Here is a 23,255-nt window from a genome sequence, read left to right on the forward strand (position 1 = left end):
GATAAATAAATGAATTGGTTCTCAAGGACAAGCAATTAAAGTGAATTTCGTCGTGCTTATCATGGCAAGCTACAACAATCAAGTAGTCATCCTGCATCATAACCAAATCCATGCACACACAACTTGTAGGGAAGCCAGTTCTTGTTCTTGTGCATACAAGAATCAATATGAGAGTAAGTTATCAATTTGCTGGATCCGGTCAGTGGGTTCCATACCACAAGAAATCTTGGGTGTTGATGTAAGAGAACAAAGCCTCTGCAGGATCCCAGGACCTCAAAATGAGGTGGTGATTTCATCTTCAAAGGGGGAGACACCTTTCTTACTTGTAATGCATCATTGTTGTCACTAAATAGTGCCTCTAAGTCAACCAAGTAAGTCACAATGCCTTTTTCTATGAAGAAGTATGCGTTGGTGGAAGCCGGAGAGTGGTGAAAATGCATTTCAGCAAAGTGTGGATCGGAAATGAGAGAGTACCATAGTTTCGAAACGCACCTGAGGCGGGTGAGATGTTTAGCCGGTACCCTCAGGAAAATTCTGTGAATGAACTCAACAGGGAGGATGTCATGAATGCTCTTCTTCTCCATGCCCTATTGCTCTTTTCGTTTGTGCAGTGTGTGCCACTTCTTATAATCTTATTATCCATGCTTTTGGCAATTTATATAGCAATTCACGAAACCCCGGGACTTGAAATTTTTACCTCGAAAACAAGAGACTTTGGAAGGGAAGGGTCAGTTTTGGACTTTTGATTTTTGAATTGACTATTCGAGGAAAAAAAGAAAATAGTTATTTGTTTTATCTTTTTTAAAACAAACAAGTGAAAAAAAAAAGTTATTTCATGAATAAACTTATAAACAAAAATTTTTAAATATTTAATTTTATTTAGTTAGGGAAAAGAAATTACTTTATACATTAAATTATAAAAAACGACAAGTTGAAAATACAGTTTCTATCATTTCAATTTTTTTAAAAACTTTTAAACTATATTCGTAATTTTACAAAATTACGATATTCTTTTTACAATTATACATGACTAAAAAAAATCTTGTTATTGCAAAGTAAACAAAGAAAAAGAAGTTTTAGAATTAGAGTAATAAAAAGATTCCTAGAAAGGTGTGTTATTAGTGGAATTTTTTTCCCTAAATCAAAATAATGACAAGCGTAAACAGCTTTGAGAGAATATAAAAATATAAATGAGGAGGAAAATTAGAATTTAGAGTAAAAGTTAAATTTTGGAAGAAAAATTAGGATTAAGCATATATAAATTATAATTATAATTATGTTATATGTAGAAAAACTGAAAAACATCACTTATCAAATTAATTAACCGTAAAAAATATACGTTAGAATGTAAAATAAATATTAAAAATAAATTAAATAATTTATGTATTTATATATAAATATATAATAATTAATTTAGTAGTTAATTTTATGGGTAACACCTAAATAAATCAGAGAGCCGCTGGTATTAAATCGAATCAATTTGAGTCGAATTAGTAGAGTTATTGATAAATCGAAGTTATTTTATTCGAATTACCAATGATTGATATTTGAAATATAGCCTATAAGTAGTAAATCGAATCAATTAGATTCGATTTACTGCTAATACAACATTTATATGTAAATTCGATTTACTATTGAACAACCTATATATAGTAAATCGAATCATCTTAATTTGATTTAGTACTGATAGAGATTATTGACATTTACTATTGTTGTTTATTATTTATTCTATATTAATTTTAAAACATAAATGTTAATAAAAAAATACTTCCATTTAAATTCAAATAAAATATCAAAAAATTAAAACGAATAAGAATAGAAATTCAATTTTTGTTTTTTAGTTTAAATTCCATAAAATCTATATTTTTATTAATTTATGAATTTAAAATGGAACAATAAACGATTTCTAAAAATTTACTAAAAGTCATTCTTTGACTTATTAGCTTCTAAAGAATCATTACCGAAACTTTTGATACTGAAAAAGTTAATATAAAGTATAACCCTCTAAAGTGACATGGGTTAAAATTTGAATTTTTTTAAGAATCAAAAGTAACAGATAATTATATAAATTAGCGAATTAGTTTTTTTATTAGTGCCAATTTATTTATTCAGTCTATAACAAAAAAAAATAATAATAATAAATAAATTTAATTTATCTGATCACTTTTAATAGTAAGTTAACTTTTAAAAAGTATTACACTTCCTACTTTACTTTAAATGCACCAGCTTTTTGACTTATTTGTGATCAACGATGAGTTATTCTAATTCTAAAACTTCTCTTTCTTTGTTTCGTTCCCGATTGTCATAAGATTTTTTTAGCTAGGTATAATTGCAATAAAAATATCATATCTCTATAAAATTATGAATATAACTTAAAATTAAAGCTCTAAAAGAATTGAAATGATACAAGTTTTCTTTTTACACATGTAGTTTTATATAATTTAATTTAAAAAGTTCTTTTTTCTCAATCTAAATAAAACTAAATATTTTTAATATTTAAAAAGGTTTCTTGAAAAGTTCATCGATGAAATAACTTTTACTATTTAATTTAAAAAAAAATAAAATAAATAAGATAAGATATGTTTTCGAATAGCCAATCCAAAAACCCTTCCCTTCCCTTTCCTTCACTAGTTTTATATTTTCAAAGCAATTTGAAGTTCGGGTTGAGTGAATTGATATATGAATTCAGCAATCCAAGCATAGATAAGAGGAAGAGGCTGAAGCACACAGTGAACAAAACAAAAGAGGAATCTACCATAGAGAAAAAGATGAATCACAAGAGCAAGAGCATTCACGACATCCTCCCTCTTGACCTGATTCACATAATCCTACTGCGGGTGCCGATCAGACATCTCGCTTGCTTCAGGTGCGTTTCCAAGCTCTGGTGCTCTTTAATTTCTGATCCAAACTTTGCGGAATTGCATCTTCACCTCTCTCTGGCACCCACCCATGGATGCCTGGTTCGGCTAAATGACTCCGTAGAAGCTTACCTTATTCACCTAGAAGAAGTATTTAATGGCGACAATTACCAACTGATGAAAGAGGTATCTTTCCCTTTCAAGAAGCAGCCACCTTCTGGGTTCTGTGTAATGGGATCCTGCAGAGGGTTTGTTCTCTTAAGCCGAGAGCCATATTTTTTTGTAGTATGGAACCCAGTCACCGGATTCAGAAAAAGAATATCTTACTCTTGCATGTTTCATCGTAGTAAGCTCAGGTGCTTAAAGTTTCCCCGTGATGCGCATCTGTATGGATTTGGTTATGATGCGTCACGCGATGACTATTTATTTGTTGTCGCTTCGGAGGATGGTGGCTGCCAACACTTAGATTGTTTGTGCTTGAGAACCAATTCATGGATTAGTCTTGATGCTGCACTCCCCAAACCATTGGATTTTATGAAGCGGCGACCTCCTGGGTTGTTCTTGAATGACTCTATTCATTGGTTGTGTTACTCCCATAAAGAACAATACAGTGAAAGTATTCTTACATTTGATTTGAAGGAAAGAAGTTTCTCAAATATATCTTTGCCCGAGCAACTCAGAATGCATGGTCGTACCACTGCCACAATTGTCACACTAGGAGGGTACCTAGCCTTGAATTATCAGGACTATGTTGAACGTAAAACACACATATGGGTGATGAAAGAATACAAAGTGCACTCATCTTGGACTTTGTATGAGATTCCTTGTTTAGAGTTTGAGCCTCTATGCTTATCCAATGGTAGTGCCATTATCGCACTAGATCCTACTACTCCGGTATGTGAACCATTAAAGTTTGCCAAATATAATATTAGAGAAGAGCTGCTCCAATATTTTACATGTCCTCCTCATCTTGGACAAGAAAGATACTTCTTTCCAAGTTATACTGTATATACAGAGAGTCTCTTGCTATTCCCTAATGATAATAATAAGCATAAGAATGAGAACAAGACCAATAATTTTATTTAACTCTTCTACTATGCTTTGCAACACATTATTCCTGCTAGTTTTTATTACTATTTTGTAATTAATGTAAAGTACTGAGCAAGATGCATTATGCTTCTTGTTGCATTTAGATGTGACTTTTGACTATCCATGTTGAAACTTGATTTATCAAATACTCCGGGGATTATTAGTCGCTATCTTGCTTTCTAAAGATATTTTTGGTAAAAAAAGTTAATAATTTCTTTTGCTTCTACTTTCTTTTACTTAAGCTTGGAATTTGAAATTGCTTTGAAAACAAAAAGACTAAAAGAAGGGAAGGATCCGTTTGGGATTGGCAATTCCTAAGAGAGACAGATTTTATTCTATATATTTAGATTTTTTTTAAAAAAAATATTGAAAGTATTTTTAGACTTGTTCAAATAAAAAAGAAAATTATTTTTTTAAATTTGGATCCTTTAAATTTTAAATTTTTATTTTATAGGGTAAAGTGTAATCTTTCAATTTTGAATAGTTTTTTTTATATATTTTTTTAATCCTATCTATGAAATAAATGGTGAGAGGTTACATTTACTTTTTAAAATAAAATTCAAAATTAAAAAAATCCAAATCCAATACAATAATACTAAAAAAATTAGGTATGAAAAATGTTGTTACTTGTTATCATGTGATTGTGAAAAAAAATACACTTACAAATTCAAACATTTACTAAAACAAATACTTCAATTTTTATAAAATATAGATTGCTAAATTAGTTTTTATTATAATTATTGTCATAGAATTTAATATGATATAATTCTTTGTTATAAGAGTTAATTATAAAATAAAAACATATTTATTATTTTTAATTATATTAAAAATTATAAACAAAAAAATTATAATATTATTTTTCACACACTACGCAAGTCTAAATCTAGTCAGTGATATCGAGTCTAAAAGTTTTTTTTTTCTTGATTTGCCATGATTTGCTTGTAAATGCCTAAAATTAATCGTGTTTAACAATGAATAAGATTAAAAAGAAAAATGTATATAATTGGCAAAATGAAACATTTTAAATTTTACATAACTTGATGCTCATTCTACTATATATCCCAAAAAGTAATGCCTATTACACCAAATAGCTAGTATAAAATTAACTTAGATCCTTTTTATAACAATTTAGGAGTAGTTCTTATGATACAGAATTAAAAATAGTTCTATAAAAACCCTTAGATACAAGGGATAGTAACAATGCTGAAACAGATATGATTGTTCTGTAACTTTATAATATTCATTACCTAATTTTAAGCTATTAAACAACCACATGAAGGAAAAATAGGAATAAGCAAGTTAAGTAGTCTTTTTTCTTGTGATACTTAGATAGAGACATCTAGAAAAACAGAGGAAAAAAAAAGATACAAAACTGTTATTAGTGTCCACAACATAGTTTACAATGCACACAATCCTAAAAATTATAAAAGCCTATACACAATTTTTGAATTTACCTGATATTCTGTTTAGACGATATACCAATTATTAAATTGATTCTACCAACCACAGCAAAGAACAAAATGCAATTAATTATGTAAGCCCTTTTATATTATAAGAAGAGGGGTTAGTACTTAGTACTAAAAAAACACAAACCAGTAACTTAATGATAGATCACTCAAAGATAATGCAACACAAGGGAGAAAAAGAATGTAAATACATAGATAATATAAAAAAAACAAATGAAATTTTTCAAAAGATATATTGGGTTTTTCCTATTCATATTTAGATAGAAAATCTTAATTCAAAGCAAAATAAACTTAAATTTCTTGAAGCTTCATCCCACTCTACTTGCGAATAATGTGCTGAATTTACAACAAAATCAATCACCCTTGTATAATATATATTAGAAAACAAAATATACATTGAAAATATGTGAAATTACACGGGTATTTAATAAATGCAGAATTAGTATGCAGAAAATTTAGTTATGCAGAATTAGTCTAAAAAATTCAATGTCACTTTTGTTTCATTATGTTGTTTCATAAATTGCTAGCCATTTAGCTATCTCCCTTTTGAATAATTTTTGCAGTGTGAATATTTGGTTTCTTCTCAAATTGCAGAATACTCATAAGCTGTTGGGAAAGAATGCTTATGTTCTTAGTCTTTAGATCTTGTATCATGTGTGCGTGACCGTTTAGTCAATGCTTATGCTCTTTCAATTTGTTTTGACTCATCTCTTCTGTCATGATATAGGGGAAATGCTCTACTGGGTTTGTCTGAAACTGGACTAACTATGATTCTTGGGTATGTTGTATGCTACATGACTTTTCTTATTAGTTAACTCAGCTTTTAAAGTCAGGACTATGGATTTCATTCTATAGGGAAACAGTTTTGTAACATTCTCTCCAAACAAGAAATCTGTTAGGTGCTATGCTTAAACCTTGTCCTATTTGCTCTTGCTGACAATTACATTAGCTAATAGATTAAGTCATTGCTTGCTAATTCAATTTCTATTTTTAATTTGTTACCTATGTGTAAAATTCAGTTCACGTTCTTGGTTGGTTTTTGCTATTTTTAAATTAATGAATTATAGAGTATCCTATTAACTATAGTGTATTGTTGTATTGCATTGTCGCTTGTTAGACTTTTTTTGTTTGTTTGATACAGCTGAAGTTTAAATCTGGGACATGGGGATGGAGGAAAACTAGCTTAAATATATCGAGTGTTGTTACTTATTAAATTTGTTGTCTTCTTATAGTTTGATATTTGTCTAATTAAATTAGAAAAAAAAAAGAGTTGACACTGGAAAAAAGAAACAAGTTGGCTTTATTAATAATTTTTTTTTTTTTTGTGTTTATATTTATCAAGGTTAACAATGTACCCACATGAATCATGATGTGCAACTTTAAGATAAGCAAGGTAACGGAGATTGGAGAATGACTAAATTATTTAATAGGACTAACGACTTGTGAATGATTTTGAGCTCAAAGCTCCATTTATGTGACTTTAGAATTTTAACTATCAAGCATCGTGTTTTATTATCTATCCTTTAGAATTTTATTATCTATCATTTATGTGATCGTCTCTATCATGCTTTGCCGTGAGGAAAAAGTCTAGGGGCCAGCAACTTTTGTATTTTCTGGCCAGCACTTAACCATCAAAACAAAAGTGAGTGATTTCCCACCATTAGATGTAATTTTACACCATTAAAAATACTAATGATGGCCAATTGATGGTTATAAAACACCAAAATTGCTGGCCCCTAGCATTTCTCTCGTGTGAGAGAGGAATAACCAACTTCAGAGATGATGAGAACCTCAGAGTTGGTGATAGAATTAGAGATAGTCTTCTTGAAGCCATTGAAAGATCCAGGATGTCCATTGCTGTGCTGTGTCAGAACTATGCTTCCTCCTCATGGTGCTTAGATGAACTTGTGCAGATCATGAAATGCTCTGACAAAGGAACAACACGACCAGTTTTGCCAACTTTTTATCAAGTGCATCCATCAGATGTGCGGCATCAAAGGAATCAATATGAAAAAGACATGATAAGCCATGAAAACAGATACATCAATGATTTAAACAAAGTAAAAGAATGGAGGTTAGCTTTGTATGAAGTATGCAGTCTAAGTGGAAAACATTGTGGCATGAATAGGTGAGTTACCATTACTTAACGATGTTTTAGATAAACTAGGTGTATCCCTCATACAGAATACATTATTAGGTACCAACACTCAAAATTAAACAACAGATACCAAAATACAAGGGTGCCTAATAGTACAAGTCATGACTTGATTAAACAACCTTCCAAGAAGAAAGTGGTGGGGTATCAGAGATCTTCCATGTACCGATATCATTACCATATCTATCACCTTTGACAGCATCCGCAGCAGCGAAGGACTCGAGCTCTGCCATTTCTTGTGGTGTAAGTTTCACAGACAAAGCACCAATGTTTTGATTAAAGTTCTCAACTTTAGTGGTTCCAGGAATGGGGCATACATCATTTCCTTGGTGGTGAACCCATGCCAATGCCAGCTGCGACGGGGTGCATCCCTTCTTTGCAGCCATTTCATTGACCCTCTCGAATATAGCCTTGTTTGCCTCCAAGTTCTCAGGTTGGAATCTAGGCATATTCTGCAACACAAGGCACAAGACATAAGAATATATTATTGTATCATTGATGAACATTGAAATAATATATATACAAGGAAGGTTGAATATGAAAATGCATTAGTGATTGCCATGAATTTCTGAAATAATTAAGCCGTCAGACAAACCTTCCGGTAGTCACCCTCAGACAAATTCTCAATCAATTTTGTTCCTGATGAAAGGAATCCTCTCCCAAGAGGACTATATGCAACAATTCCAATACCAAGTTCCCTGCCAGCAACAAATTTAGAAGCCATGAGTATAGACATTGTATCATGTTGTCTAATCAGAAGTACTAAACAGAAAATAAGGTAACATGACATGTTTCGTATTTCGTGGACAGAGCTATAATGCACTGAGGAAAAAATTGGTGCAATGATCTTAGCATAATTTTGCACAAATAACTTCTATTGATTCTATATTACTGGATCATCTTAGTCTATCAAACACCAAGTCATTCCCTTAAAACGCACCTGCAAGTTGGAATTATGTCTTCCTCGACATCTCTTGACCACAGCGACCACTCCAACTGCACGGCTGTTATGGGATGAACAGCATGTGCTCTTCTGATTGTTGAAGCTGAGGCCTCAGATAGACCAATGTACTTTATTTTTCCCTCCTCAACAAGCTTCTTAAGCTCACCAATCTTAATTAAAATTAAAAAGGAAACGGGGTTAGGCCACCATAAACAATTAGTATATTTTCATGATCTAATGTTGAAACTTGGAAATAGAAGCATTATAGATTTATAGGATTCTAAAAGCCAATTGGGCTTTCATATAGTTAAGAAAATAAGATAAAGATGATGTTCATTGAATTGGTCAAATTCAAATTCTAGCACACTCCATGCTCTGGTAATGAGGTGATGAGTTCAAAGTATGTATACAAAAACTAATTCACACAAACATTTCTCAATCTAGAGCAAGAGAAAGGATCAAACCGTGACTTCAACCGGAACACTTGTATCGATTCGGTGTTGGTAATAGAGATCAATGCAATCAATATCAAGTCTCTTCAAGCTTCCTTCACAAGCAGTTCTCACATATGCCGGATCTCCACGAACCACAAATTTCCCCTCACTATGGGTGGCTCCGAACTTGGTTGCCAATTCAACCTTCTCTCTTACCCCTCCCTTCAAAGCCTGCCTCAAAATTTCATGATGCAGATAAACCATCACTTAGTCATGATCAAATAAAAAAGCCAAAGCAAACATTTAACATAAAAAGACATGATATCTCAACATATAAGATCAATTTCAACAACATAGTATAGAAAGTAGAAACAGAAACAGACACTTGTAGCCTATGAATATCCTATGGTTACAACTCAACCATTGCTACAAGACTTCCTATATATATCTTATCCCTAAATCATCTTATTGGATTCTATCATCTATGCCTTAATCTATGTGTGTGAGATATCTATTATCTAATTAGCTACTTCTACATGCAAACCAACGAGTTTGTTATATGAAAAAGCTAAGAGAAAGAAGCATCAAAAGAAAACAAAAAAGGGTATCTGAATCAAGGTTCAAGTAGGAACCTTTCCAAGTAGAATTTCATTGGTGTGAGGGCCATAAACATCAGAAGTGTCAAGGAAAGTGACCCCACTTTGAACAGCATGATGAATAAGAGCAATCATGTCAGGTTCAGGCTTTGGAGGTCCATAGAAAGCAGACATTCCCATGCATCCAAGTCCTTGTTGAGACACTTCCAAGCCTTGTGACCCCAGCTTCATTCTTCCAACTTTAGCCATTGCTATGTTTGTGATGATGGTGTGTGCTTGCAATTATGATCAGTGTCCAATAGTGAATGAAGTATTTTGAATCCTAAGCTGTGTTGCTTAAATAGGCTGAAATTATGGCTAATTAATTATCATTATTAATCATTACGGAAATGGATCCTCTCCAGTTTTTTCAACACTTGAGGAAATATAATGTGATCTCTCACTATTAATTTTATAAGTAGGACTAAAATTAAATATAAGAGAGAGAATAATAAAGGGTAAGAGATCACAATTGACACTATCCAATTTTTTCTTCGCTGGAGAGGATCCACTCTCAATCATTACTTAGATATTTTAATCTTGTCTATAAATAAATGAACACGTGTATTATTGATATAATTGCAAATTTCAGTTATTTTACTCATATATTTGTTTAAAAAAATGGTTTTATATATTTTTTATTATTAAGTTATTAATTATAAAATCCTTAAATTCTTTGAGTACAAATAATATCTAAAGTTTTATTGAAAAATTTAATAGAACATTGTTGCACCGCTTGTATGAAAGTTTTTACTCTTGACGTATGTTATTGCGTCAACTGTGCTTGAAATTTATTCACTTGACGTATGTACATACTTAAAATGTTGTCGTATTTGATATTGTTACAACACTTTCAGCTTTAGATGTTATGATTATTCTTGACTTTTTACTTTTCTTATGTTTTTTAGTATTTAATATTTATATTGGTTGATATTTCCATTGGGATTTGCCCCCGCAGAAATTCAGTTTTGAAAACCAAGTTCTATTTGGCTTCTCCTTAAAAAATTAGACAAGGTTTTTGCCTTTTTGGTAGCTTATTATTATTATGTTGAGGTCTTGTAGTAGGGTTATACACTTATACTAAACTAGATCACCATAATACAGAGGAATTCAAGTAATGTCTGGTTTATTGTTATTTCCTGGTCCTGCAAGTTTATTCATTTATTCAAGCACTAAACAATCGTAAATTGGAACTTTAATTTTTTTTTTTGTCCACGGTATTCATCGGCATGACAGGTTAAGAACAAATTTGTTGTAGATTTGAGTTCTATTTAAGGGATATACAATACCAAATTTAAACCCCAACACTTGTTTAAGCGGACGAGTTAACCACTCGACCAACTTAAACGGGTTAAATTAGAATGAGACCCGCGTGATACGTCGGGTAAATTAATAATAGTATATAATAAATATTAAATTAAATATATGTAAAATTAAAGTAAAATTTAAAAGGTGTTTTGTTTAAAATAATTTATGTATAAAAGATTTGGATGTTAGAATTTTACAAAGTGACATTTTTATTTAGTGGTTTTATTTTTATATTTGTTTTAGTTGATGAACTTAGTCTTCTTATATGACGCTCGTCCTCCTTTTTCTTTATTGGTTATTGTTAGAGTTGTTGCTTTCTTCTTTCTGTCATAGATTCTTGTGAAGGCATTTTTTATAAATTGTTGAGTTGTATGCAGTATGCACTTTCTATTGTGTTGTTTATTTCATCTTTGCATGTATGTTCTTCTAAAGATGTGTATTGAATTTGTATAATTTTCTTTCTCCTTAATCTCTTGATGTGCATGGAGTTTTCCAATGAAATTTACAATAAAAAGAACAAAAATGTGTAGAATTTTTTTTAAAATAAGCTATTTTTAATAAGAATAATTGAAATAGTATAAAATGAAATTACTTGTTAATATTTTTTTTGATCCACCTTATCAGACAATGTCTCAAGTGTTGCAAATTTATCTATCTATTCTTAATATATAAAAGTAGGTACATAAGTTTACCCACATTGCTTCTAAGTTATTTCTCTTCTTCTACTAACGCCATGTTAGCACCAACGCTTACTTGGCAAAATTTTAGAATCCACCACTCAAATCTTGCCAAATCAACTTTTATTTTCACATAAAAAAAACTCAAAAAAAACTAAAAAACACAATAAAAACCAACAAATTAACTTTCTCCAAATCAATCCTTATTTCTAAAACAACAAAAACACAAATTAACATTTACCCCAACAAAAAGCTCTCAAAACCAAAGAGTTTATTACATTTCTCAAACCCTCACCCTCTTAGCACCTCTCCGTACTAAGATTCTATTTCCTCCGTCCTCTTCCGGTCCCTCCTATTTCCTCTATCCTCTTCCGGTCCCATGAGCCATTGTTTTTTCCTCAAAACAAATTGTACATCGCGATGTCCATCTCCGACAGAGCCGCTATGTAGGGCAAACTCCATTCCTCCTCTTGCGGTTTTCCTGCCAGAGCTCAATTCTAGGTCTCAGACCAACGTCACCATTCGACGCCGCCAACGTAAAAAATTTGTCTCAGGTATCTTCCTAAAGATTTTCAACTTTGTCGTTTACTCTTCTCATTGTTCAATATCATTTTCATTAGCCCTATTTATTTGTTATAAATAATAACATTTTAATTGTGAACTCATTGCAAGTAGCACAAGTTTATGTATTCCTCTTTTGTAAACGGTTCTGTCCAACACTCGCAACCAAAATTAATGTGCATTTAAAATTATTGCTCCTTATATATTATCGATTGCAATATTTCATCATCAAATTATAAATTGTTATTTTACATGTGGAGTACTTCTTCTACAATTTATATTTACGTGTTCTTCTTTTTCAAATTGTTATTCTACATGTGCAGTATTGCTTCCACAATTTACTTAGAATGGATTATCATTCTTTGACCATGTCTTATTCTCTTTGTTGTAGAAGGATTTGTAGTGGTAATGACAGACCGAAAGAATTAATACCCAAAATTGCTAGATGAAAATCAACAAATCACTATTTAGTAAAATATTTTAAAAAATTAAAACAAAAAATTCTTATCTATTATTATTCAATTGAAACATCAAGTACTAATTAAATACAATAAATATACATTAAAAGTGTCATAATAATAATAATTATTATTATAAAAAAATTTCAGTTACAAATATTCAAATTCTACAACTTATACATATTAGAGAAAAGGACAAATAGGTCCCTGACCTTTTGTTCCGCGGACATTTTCGTCCCTGACCATTGAAAAATACTTTTAAATCCCTGACCTTCACAAAACTTGGACAGATCAGTCCCTGACGGAAGCATTTGGACAGATTAGTCCCTGACGGAGGCATTTGGACGGAGGGACTGATCTGTCCAAGTTTTGTGAAGGTCAGGGACTTAAAAGTATTTTTCAATGGTCAGGGACAAAAATGTCTGCAGGACAAAAGGTCAGGGACCTATTTGTCCTTTTCTCTACATATTAAGACTCTTACTACTCTTCATTTCTTAATCTCTTATACTAATTGTCAAAAATTTCTTAAATTTAATATAACATTTTTATATATTTTTCATTCTCATTCATTTATTTTTTTCATTATTTACAAAAAAAAAAAAAATCGCAAGAAAAGACAAAGTGTAGCCATTAATGCAAATCGAAAAAAAAAAAGAAAATGCAGTTTTGTATAACTCTAATATAAATAACCTATGTCTTTTTTAAAAATAAATAAATTTAAAATCTATTTATAATATGTTCTCTAAAATATTTTTAATATAATATTTATTAAAATATACTATATAGTATAAATGATCTACCTCTCCACGCATTGCGCGGGTCTCACTCTAGTTCAAAATAGTATTGAGAAATGTTCAATTTAAAAATACAATTTAAAAATATAATAAATATGTTTGTTTTGTACATTTTCATCTAATATATTCATTTCTAAGTAAAGAAACTCTTCTTCATTTGTGGGTGTTAATATTTTTCATAGACGAATCATGCGAATTTTGATAAACCAATTGTCTATTTGTTTGGTAATATTAAAGAATGATGCTCCATTGAGTAAGTTTGAGATGTTGTGTAGTGCGAAAATAAATTTCTTATGCTAAATTTGATGTTATTTGAAGAAATAGTGATAAGAGACTTATATAAGTAGTTCAAATAGTATGGAATTTGAATATTTATAACATAAAATTTAGGATTAACTACCAAAAATGCCCTCAAATTATTCAAACGTTGACAAAAATGCACCCGAATTTTACTATCGACAAAAATACCTTTAAATAATTTAAAAATGCAACAAAAATACCCAACAGTAAGTATGTATTTTCAAAAATTACCTTAGAGATTGAATTTTGATACAATTTTTTGTAAGCATGATTAAAAAAATGAGATATTATTATTCTTAAAATTTCGTAATTTTTTGCTGAATATGTATTTTTTTGTGATTTTTTAAAAGTATTATTGGTTGTTAATAAAAAAATTACAAAAAAATTATATACTTAACAAAAAATCACCAAATTTTAAGGATAATAATATCTCATTTTTCTAATCATGCTTGACAAAAATCGCATCAAAATTCAATCTCTGATATATTTTTGGAGAAATACATATTTAATGTTAATTTTTTTGCAAGATTATCTAACATTAAATATGTATTTCTCAAAAAATACATTAGAGATTAAATTTTGATGCGATTTTTTGCAAAAATGATTAAACAAATGAGATATTATTGTTCTTAAAATTTGGTGATTTTTTGTTAAGTATATATGTTTTTTTATAATTTTTAAAAGTATTATTGGTTGTTAACAAAAAAATTATAAGAAAAATATATACTTAACGAAAAATCATCAAATTTTAAGGATAATAATATCTCAATTTTATAATCATTCTTGCAAAAAATTGCATCAAAATTCAATTTCTAAGGCATTTTTTGAAAATATATATTTACTGTTGGGTATTTTTGTTGTGTTTTTAAATTATTTGAAGGCATTTTTGTCGATAGTAAAATTTGGATGCATTTTTGTCGGTGTTTGAATAATTTGGAGACTTTTTGGTGGTTAACCCTAAAATTTATTATGATTAATAGATTATTATGACATTTGTAATATGGGTGTTTATTACATTTAATGAGTTGTTTATAGAAATTAATAAATTGATTATTGGAATTATAAATTTATTGTATTGTTTATAAATTTATAATGGTAAAATATAATAAGTATAGGGATATAGATTCTTATAGGTTACAAATTTAGTTAGACATTATTAATTTCTAATTATTGTCATTGGTAATTTTGAGGCATAATTTGTATATATTTCTATTACTTGTATATTTTTTTTGTATATTTTATTTTTTATTGATTTAAAAATAATAGTTGAATTCGCAAAAATTAAATGATTGATTTTAAAATTTTACCAAATAAGCAATGTTGCTGACATGACATTAGTAGAAGGAGAAAGATGTCTTAAAAGTAATGTAAATAAATTTATCCATCTACTTTTATATATTAAGAATATATATTTTATTGATAATTTTTTTGTTCTAGTTTCATAACAAGATTTTAAACATTTGAAACAATTTTCTTCCGTTTATTATTAGTGCATTTAAAATAGAATATCAGTGCAATGGAGTGGTGTGTTCTTGCAACTATGAAAGTGAGATTATCAAGAATATTGTTCAAGAGGTCTCGCAAAAGCTTCCTCCTGAACCACTATACATTAAGCATCCAATTGGTTTTGATTCTCACTTTGAAGCAGTAGAATCACTTTGGAATATGGAATTTGACAATACCATTTGCATGCTGGTCATTTATGGAGATGGTAACAAGACCACATTTGTTTGGGAGTTGTTTAACAAGTTTCAGCATCAATTTGAAGCTGCGAGTTTTCTTGATAAAGTCTCTGAAAAATCAAGAAGTGCTGATGGCCTAGAAAACCTCCAGAACATACTTTTGTATGAGATGGGTGTGCACAAAAAATCTAAGCTGGGAAGCACATTAAAAGGATATTCTTATATAAAACAAACTATCTGCAATAAAAGAATCCTTCTAGTTCTTGATGATGTTGATAGTACAGAACAATTTGATTCATTGGCAGGAGGAGGCGATTGGTTTTGTCCTGGTAGTAGAATTGTTATAACAACAAGAGACGACAATTTCCTAAATAATCAAGTGTTACATGGATTTAAGATTAAGAAATATTGCATTAATGAAGGTGAATTTGAAGGAATGGAAGGTGCTAAATCCAAGATCAAAGTCCTACTACCCTAAATATTGTTAACAAAAATGGGAGTGCAATATTGATAACTAGTCGTAATGATAGTGTGACAAACTATACAAGATCAAAGTCCTACTACCCTCCATTGCTAGATAAAGATGAAAGTTGGATATTATTCTGCAGGAAGGTGTTTAAGGGAAGGGAGTGTCCTTCTGGTTTAGAACCAATTGGTAGATTAATGGTCAACAAGTGCCAAGGTTTACCACTTGCTATATAAGTATCATGCTATATGATCAACAGTTCCTTGAATACTCTAGGAGACCTTAGCAATCTTCGTGTTCTATAAGTAAATTCACCTGGGGTAGATAGTGGTGACTCTCTTTGCCTTGCTACTTCATTTTCACCAACCTTATTTGATTTTTTAAAAAAAAATCAATTGAGTGTTCTTTAATATGTGAAAGTAGATTTAAATAGTTATATTAATAGTATTGTAAATTTTAAAATTTTTAGCTTTAATAATTAAAAAACTCCTAAATCTTTTAGTTTATAGCAGTTAAGAAGAGGCGTCTATTACATTTGACACAAAAACTTTAAAATATCGTATTTTTATTGTTGATCTGTTAAGTGAATTTTTTTATGGATATCAGTAGTTTAGAAAAGGAGGGTTGACTTTAGGTCTTTTAACTTAATTTTCTTCAAACTGAATGGATTTGTAGTATTTAACTATCTGTTGAGTCATCTCGAATTGAAAAGTTAGAGATACTTTTAATTTGTCTCTTGTTGATGAAGTAGCTAAAACATAATTTTAAAAAGAGATAGATGCTGTAAAGTATTTTTTATTATAAAAAGTGGGAGACAATTTTATTTTATCTTTTAGAAAAGAAAATCAGAATCAGAATAGAGAGAGAAGTAACACAGCGATATATCTTGGTTCGACTACTTTGTACAATGTAGTTTACATTATGTCTCCATCATAACAATAATAAAATTTTAGTATCTTTAACTAAAATTACATTCATCAATTTTTCTAGGATTCAATCTAATTCTATCTAAAATAAACCCAGCTTCTACCCAAATTAGATTTGATTAAGACATCGTAATAGATTTACAACCATTAGGTGCTCACTCAACTTAACAAAAAAATTCTCTCAAGATCATCATAACAAAAAAAATATATATACAAGGTGTAGGAACCGCTCTTTCAAAAAAAAATTTAAAAATAATAATTAATTAGATGATTTTTATGTCATAGATAATTTTATCTATTACTCTCTCTGTAATATATCCTAGTAATATTTTAGAAGAGGAAATGTAATTAATACCAGTCAAAAAGTCAAATTGGATTAATTATGATGTTTGTAAAAAATGATAGAAGCTAGTTAGTGAATTTTTATAATTCTCTTTCTTCTTTTCCAAGAAAGAATTTAAGCCTCATGTTTATACACTATTTTCTAAGATAATTCTCTACCACTCATACTTTTACCATGTGGTAAACATGCTCCTAATCCTAGTAAAAAAACACCTAAACTTGTCAATCCTTATCCTTTTTCTCTCTTTCAACCGAGTTCTCTCTCTACGCTTATTCATTAATTAATTTTCACCTTAGATAATTATATATAACAATTAGGATAAGATCGATTACTAATCATGACTAGGACAATTTATTACTATCTTGTCTATTTTACTTCAAAAAATTATTCATAGCCATTAGGATAAGATCTACAACTAAGTGTGTTTTTGGATTACGGTTTGCAAACTGAGGTTTGTATAAAATTGATTTTGTAGAATTGATTTTGATCAAAAGTGAGTTAGTATTCCGTGGTTTATGTTTGGTAATTCTTATTCAAAATGGATTATAGTAAACTAAATATTGTTTGAATTACATCATTCAAAATTACTTTTAGATAAAAAATTACAAAAAAAGACATGAATTTAAATAATTATTTTATGTTATCTTATAATTTTATTTTAAATATTTAAATAAATTTTAATATTTTTTTTAGTATTCTCAATATTTTTTAGTACTCTAATAGGATTAATAGAATTATAATACAAAGTTAAAAAAATATTCCATACAAAAAGAAATAACAATAACAGTAAAGAACTCATATAAAAAAACAGAAATTTTATAAAAAAATAATAATATACATAAGAGAGTATTAGAAAAAAGTATTATAAAAAAAATAAACATATGAATAATGAAGGACATAATTGGTACATAGAACCTAAAGTTCAATCCAACGTGAAAAGGTGAACGGAAAAGCTAGAATTTTTAGCTTTTGGTAAACTTGGGTTGAAGGCAGAAATCACTTCTGCGTTTACAGCATAAAAATATTGCCAAACATAAAAATGAAGCTTTCAAGAAACTCAAAGGAGCTTCTCTTTTTTCCAACGCAAATCCAAACACACCCTAAGTCATGACAAGATGTGATAAGGATCATTAATTATCTTTTTATCCATATTTACCTTAGGTGATTATTTCTAGACTTTAGGATAAGATCAACTAATAGGATATGATTGGATAGTGACTAAGCACAATTAATACCATTTTATCCACTCTTATTTTCTTTAATGAAGTACTTCTTTGTTCTTTCGCACTAAATTATTATTGACTATGTAGAGTGTTTTTTTAATGTCCTAAGTCATTAGGATATTACAAATATTTATAGTACTCTTAAATTATAAGGTGATTCAAATTATACTCTACATAAAATTTGTTAGTGATCATTAATTAACTTTTTGTTATTTTTAACTTAAAAATAATATTTAGTGATCATTAATTAACTTTTTGTTATTTTTTTTAAACTCAATACCTTTTAAAGTAAATGAAGTTGTAGCTACAATGAACAAAATGTCTAATTATATCTAGATGGAAGATTAATCTATAATTTATTATTTTATTTTTTATGAGAAAATGAAAAAAGACAGAAAAGAATTAAGAAAACATATAGTATTTGATTTTGAAATGAAATACTTTGTTGTATAAAAATTCATAGCTTGCAAATGGAAATTTAATCACAATGTTGGTAGACAAGTTCAATGCCTTTTGTTATGAAAAATAACACTTGCTCATAAATACGCATCAAACACTTATCATATAATTTGCTAAAGTATAAAAGTTGAATGAGTATGAATGGGGCCAACTTTTGTCTGCATAGCCATCATATTGTCAACAAGCATCAATTTCATGATAGACTCTCAATTTTAAATCTTTGCTTTCTATATCTAAAACACAATCAAATAAGATGACTTACATATTTTTATCAGAATATATATAGACTTCTTCTAAGTATTACTTATATCAGAAAATAGAATCTTCACAAATACCTCTATTTGAATAGTAAGATCTGTTCAATTTATTATTGGATGGCAAATTATTATGATTTATTTTTTGTGTTTTCTTTATTTAAATTGAACTTTGCAGAGTTTTGTAAGAAATACATGGAATAATAAAATAGATTAGGACTATCAAAGTTGAATGCATTTTTAAAATTGTATTAATTAAAACACTTTTTTTCTTTTTAAATCTTTAAGCGATTAATAATTGACACCTTTACATAATAGTTTATTAATATATAATAGAAACAATTTCAATAGTCAACTTCACTTCTACATAATAGCAAATTTATCTTTTTTTTATAAAAAAATTTTGTTAAGCTGTGTTCTGAAAATTATCGATTGAAAAAAAATGTATATATCCTTAATTCTAATTTTTCATCTAAAGATTTAATTATTCCTCTAAATTTTCATTTACTTCCAAATTTTAATTTCTCTCCACATTTATATTTTCACAATTTCTCAAAGTTTTTTAGTCTCATCATTATTTAAATTTAGAAAAAAAAAACACTTTCCAATACTAAATTCCACTAATATATAACACATTTTTTACATATATATTTTTATTTTTTTCAAATTTAATTTTGAAACTTTATTTTCTTATTATTTGTGATCAATGATGAGTTTTATTTTTATTCTAATTCTAAAACTTCTCTTTCTTTGTTTCGTTCACATTGACAATTGTAATAAGATTTTTTTTAGCCATGTATAATTGCAACAAAAATATCATATCCCGGTAAAATTATGAATATAAGTTAAAAGCTTTAAAAGAATTGAAATGATGCAAGTTTTCTTTTTACACATGTCGTTTTATATAATTTAATTTAAAAGGTTCTTTTTTCTCAATCTAAATAAAACTAAATATTTTTAATATTTAAAAAGGTTTCTTAAAAAGTTCATCGCTGAAATAATTTTTTCTATTTAATTAAAAAAAAGATAAAATAAATAAGATCATTTTTTGGAATAGTCAATCCAAAAACCCTTCCCTTCCCTTCCCTTACCTTCCATTAGCTAGTTTTATGTTTTCAAAGCAATTTGAAGTCCAGGGTTGAGTGAATTGGTATATGAATTGCGAATAGCTCAGCAATCCAAACATGGACAAAAAGAGGCTGAAGCACACAGTGAACAAAGCAAAAGAGGAATCCACCATGGAGAAGAAGAAAAATGACAAGAGTAAGAGCATTCACGACATCCTCCCTCTTGACCTAATTCACAGAATCCTACTGCGGGTGCCGATTAGGCATCTCGCTCGCCTCAGGTGCGTTTCTAAACTCTGGTGCTCTCTAATTTCCGATCCAGACTTTGCGGAATCGCATCTTCACCTCTCTCTCGCACCCACCCACCCATGCCTCCTTATTCACCTAAGAGACTCCACGGAAGCTTTCCTTGTTCACCTAGAAGAAGTATTTAATGGCGATAATTACCAAGTGAAAGAGGTATCTTTCCCTTTCAAGAAGAAGCCACCTTCTAAGTTTTGTGTCATGGGATCTTGCAGAGGGTTTGTTCTCTTAAACCGACAGCCATATTTTTTTGTAGTATGGAATCCACTCACCGGATTCAGAAAAAGAATATCTTACTCTTGTCTGGTTCATCGTAGTAAGCTCAGGCGCTTAAATTTTTCCCGTGATGCGCGTCTGTATGGATTTGGTTATGATGCGTCACGGGATGACTACTTAGTTGTTGTAGCTTCGCAGGATGGTGACTGCCAACACTTAGATTGCTTGTCCTTGAGAACCAATTCATGGATTAATCTTGATGCTGCACTCCCCGAATCATTGGGTTATATGAAGCGGCAATCTCCTGGGTTGTTCTTGAATGGCTCTATTCATTGGTTATCTTACTCTCTTCAAGAACATTACAATGAAAGTCTTCTTATATTTGATTTGAAGGAAAGAAGTTTCTCAGAGATATCTTTGCCCGAGCAACTCATAATGCATGGTCCTGCCACAATTGTCATACTAGGAGGGTGCCTAGCCTTGTATTATCAGGACTATGCTGTTGAATTTAAAACACGCATATGGGTGATGAAAGAATACAAAGTGAACTCATCTTGGACTTTGTATGAGATTCCTTGTTTAAAGTTTCATCCTCTATACTTATCCAATGGTAGTGATATTATGGCACTAGATCCTACTCCGATATCTGGACCATTAAAGTTTGCCAAATATAATATCAGAGAAGAGCTGCTCCAACATTTTACATGTCCTCATCTTCAACAAGATGCATACTTCTTTGCAAGTTGCACTGTTTATACAGAGAGTCTCTTGCTACTCCCTAGTGATATATAGTAAGCATAAGGATAAGAAGAACAATAATGTTATTTAGCTCTTCTGCTATGCTTCACACCACATTATTCCGAATTTGAATTTTTTAAATTTTAGTTTTTTATTTTAGAAAATAGAATGAAATCTCTTACTATTAAATATTTTTTCTGTTATGTTTTTTTTTGTATTTACCTATAAAATAAATGGTAATGAACTAATTTCACAAGTTCAATTTGGAGAGGAGTGGTACCTCTGCAAATTAAGTTTTTTGGATGGTTTGTGCTAGTTGGTAGAGTTAATACAAAAAAAAAAGTTTAGTAGATTAGATGTTATTATTCAGGTGATAATATATGTGTATTTTGCAAGAAGGAAATAGAATCTATTCATCATTTATTTCTTTTATGTGAACTAATATGGCAGATGTGGTGCACTTGGTTGAGGTCTTTTGGTAGAGTTTGGTCTATTCTTGGAATTATGAGAGAATTGAGAGTTGGACGGACATGCACATTCGAAAACAAGAATAGAAGATGTAGTTGACTGAATTCTTTGCAATGATTTGAAACATCTGATTGGAACGTAATGACAGGATTTTCAATAATAAGAAAGTAGGTGTTGAGATCATGTTTCTCAGCTACAAAAAATAGATTGGCAGTGATCCTTTTGGTTATTGATGATAATGCTAGAAATGACAGGAGATTTATGAATTTTGTATGCAGTACTGGATGTTGTCTAGTTTATTCTTTAAAATAAAATTCAAAATTTAAAAAATCTAAATTTCATTATTTCTGCTAGTTTTTATTACTATTTTGTAATTGATGTAACCGAGCAAGATACATTATACATCTTGTTGCATTCAGATGTGACTTCTGACTATCCATGTTCAAACTTGATTTATCAAATACTTTGGGGATTATTAATCGCTATCTTACTTTCTAAAGATATTTTTTATGAAATAAAAAAGGTTAAAAATTTTTTTAAGCTTGGAATTTCAAATTACTTTGAAAACAAAAGACTAAAAGAAGGAAGGGTCAGATTTGGATTAGCAATTCCAAAATAACAGCAGAAGTTTTTTTTTTGAATTATCAAAAGTTACAGAATGTGTGTTTGGTATTATTTGAAAAAAGCTTTTAATTTTTTGAAAAGTTAATTCACAGCTTTTAAAAAAAGTAGAAATATATTATTTCTCCTTTTCGATAAGTCATTCTATTTTCTTAAAAAAATTGACTTTAAAATGAAAAAATATACTTTTATTTTTCACTCTGTGAAAATGTTTTCTGTTTCTGCTGGAAATCGTGACCCTCTATCACCATTTGTATGCAAGATTTCATCTGTTAGAAACACTGACATTCCACCATCATTTTCACGCAATGTTCTATCTGTTGGAAGTATTGGCTCTCCACCACTATTTTCACGTAATGATTTATCTGCTAAAAATATTGACCTTCCAACACCATTTTAAAATAATGTTCCATCTGAATCACTTACTTCATATATTTCTTTCAGTTATTTTTTTATCATTTTATCACTCTATTTTTATTATTAAATTTGTATTTAACATTATTGTGTGTGATATGAAATCGTAGTTTTAATTTTATTTTTTTCACTTATAATTTTATTTTTATATAGCTTGCTATTATTTTTATAGTTAGTTATAACAAGTTATTGAATTATTTATCAAAATGTTACAACTTTAAAATAAGTAATTGTATAACTAAAAATCCAAACACAAAATAACTTATTTATAAGATGCGATTAATAAAAATCCTTATACGTTAAGCTCTTCTTTCAAAAGAATTTATTCAAGTTGTTTTCCTGCTAAGATTTTATTCTATATATTTAGATTTTTTTTAAAAAAAATTCAGAAAAATCT

The 23,255-nt window shown here is 29.3% G+C and overlaps 4 protein-coding genes across 4 annotated transcripts; 3 read left to right on the forward strand and 1 right to left on the reverse strand.

Annotated features, from left to right (window-relative positions):
• The first annotated feature begins 2,768 nt into the window (after positions 1–2,768).
• Positions 2,769–6,055, forward strand: LOC112743413 (F-box protein CPR1-like). Its single transcript, XM_072234599.1, has 2 exons — positions 2,769–3,752; positions 6,008–6,055. The coding sequence occupies exons 1-2, from the start codon at positions 2,769–2,771 to the stop codon at positions 6,053–6,055; spliced, it is 1,032 nt and encodes a 343-aa protein (XP_072090700.1).
• Positions 6,056–7,526: 1,471 nt separating this feature from the next.
• On the reverse strand, positions 7,527–9,858 carry LOC112744740 (probable aldo-keto reductase 2). Its single transcript, XM_072236234.1, has 5 exons — positions 9,578–9,858; positions 8,976–9,176; positions 8,509–8,681; positions 8,164–8,266; positions 7,527–8,020 (listed from the first exon to the last, which is right to left on the reverse strand). The coding sequence occupies exons 1-5, from the start codon at positions 9,788–9,790 to the stop codon at positions 7,682–7,684; spliced, it is 1,029 nt and encodes a 342-aa protein (XP_072092335.1). The 5' UTR covers positions 9,791–9,858; the 3' UTR covers positions 7,527–7,681.
• A 5,485-nt stretch (positions 9,859–15,343) lies between these two features.
• Positions 15,344–15,838, forward strand: LOC112743414 (disease resistance protein Roq1-like). The gene has a single exon (XM_072234600.1). It carries the CDS (start codon positions 15,344–15,346, stop codon positions 15,836–15,838), a length of 495 nt encoding a protein of 164 aa, XP_072090701.1.
• Positions 15,839–20,088: 4,250 nt separating this feature from the next.
• On the forward strand, positions 20,089–22,145 carry LOC112743415 (F-box protein CPR1-like). The gene is made up of 2 exons (XM_072236235.1): positions 20,089–21,408; positions 21,806–22,145. Coding segments are annotated over exons 1-2 (1,194 nt in total). The 5' UTR covers positions 20,089–20,215; the 3' UTR covers positions 21,807–22,145.
• The last annotated feature ends 1,110 nt before the right edge of the window (positions 22,146–23,255 follow it).

This window comes from Arachis hypogaea, chromosome 4 (assembly GCF_003086295.3).
Source record: "Arachis hypogaea cultivar Tifrunner chromosome 4, arahy.Tifrunner.gnm2.J5K5, whole genome shotgun sequence".
Taxonomy (NCBI): domain Eukaryota; kingdom Viridiplantae; phylum Streptophyta; class Magnoliopsida; order Fabales; family Fabaceae; genus Arachis; species Arachis hypogaea.

Coding starts and splice junctions, on each gene's coding strand:
- LOC112743413 (XM_072234599.1), top strand. CDS start 2,769: ATGAATCACAAGAGCAAGAGCATTCACGACATCCTCCCTCTTGACCTG. Junction 3,753..6,007: donor CACTAGATCCTACTACTCCG/GTATGTGAACCA, acceptor CTCAAATTGCAG/AATACTCATAAGCTGTTGGG.
- LOC112743414 (XM_072234600.1), top strand. CDS start 15,344: ATGGAATTTGACAATACCATTTGCATGCTGGTCATTTATGGAGATGGT.
- LOC112743415 (XM_072236235.1), top strand. CDS start 20,216: ATGGACAAAAAGAGGCTGAAGCACACAGTGAACAAAGCAAAAGAGGAA.
- LOC112744740 (XM_072236234.1), bottom strand. CDS start 9,790: ATGGCTAAAGTTGGAAGAATGAAGCTGGGGTCACAAGGCTTGGAAGTG. Junction 9,177..9,577: donor ATGAAATTCTACTTGGAAAG/GTTCCTACTTGA, acceptor ATTTTGAGGCAG/GCTTTGAAGGGAGGGGTAAG. Junction 8,682..8,975: donor GTGTTCCGGTTGAAGTCACG/GTTTGATCCTTT, acceptor ATTTTAATTAAG/ATTGGTGAGCTTAAGAAGCT.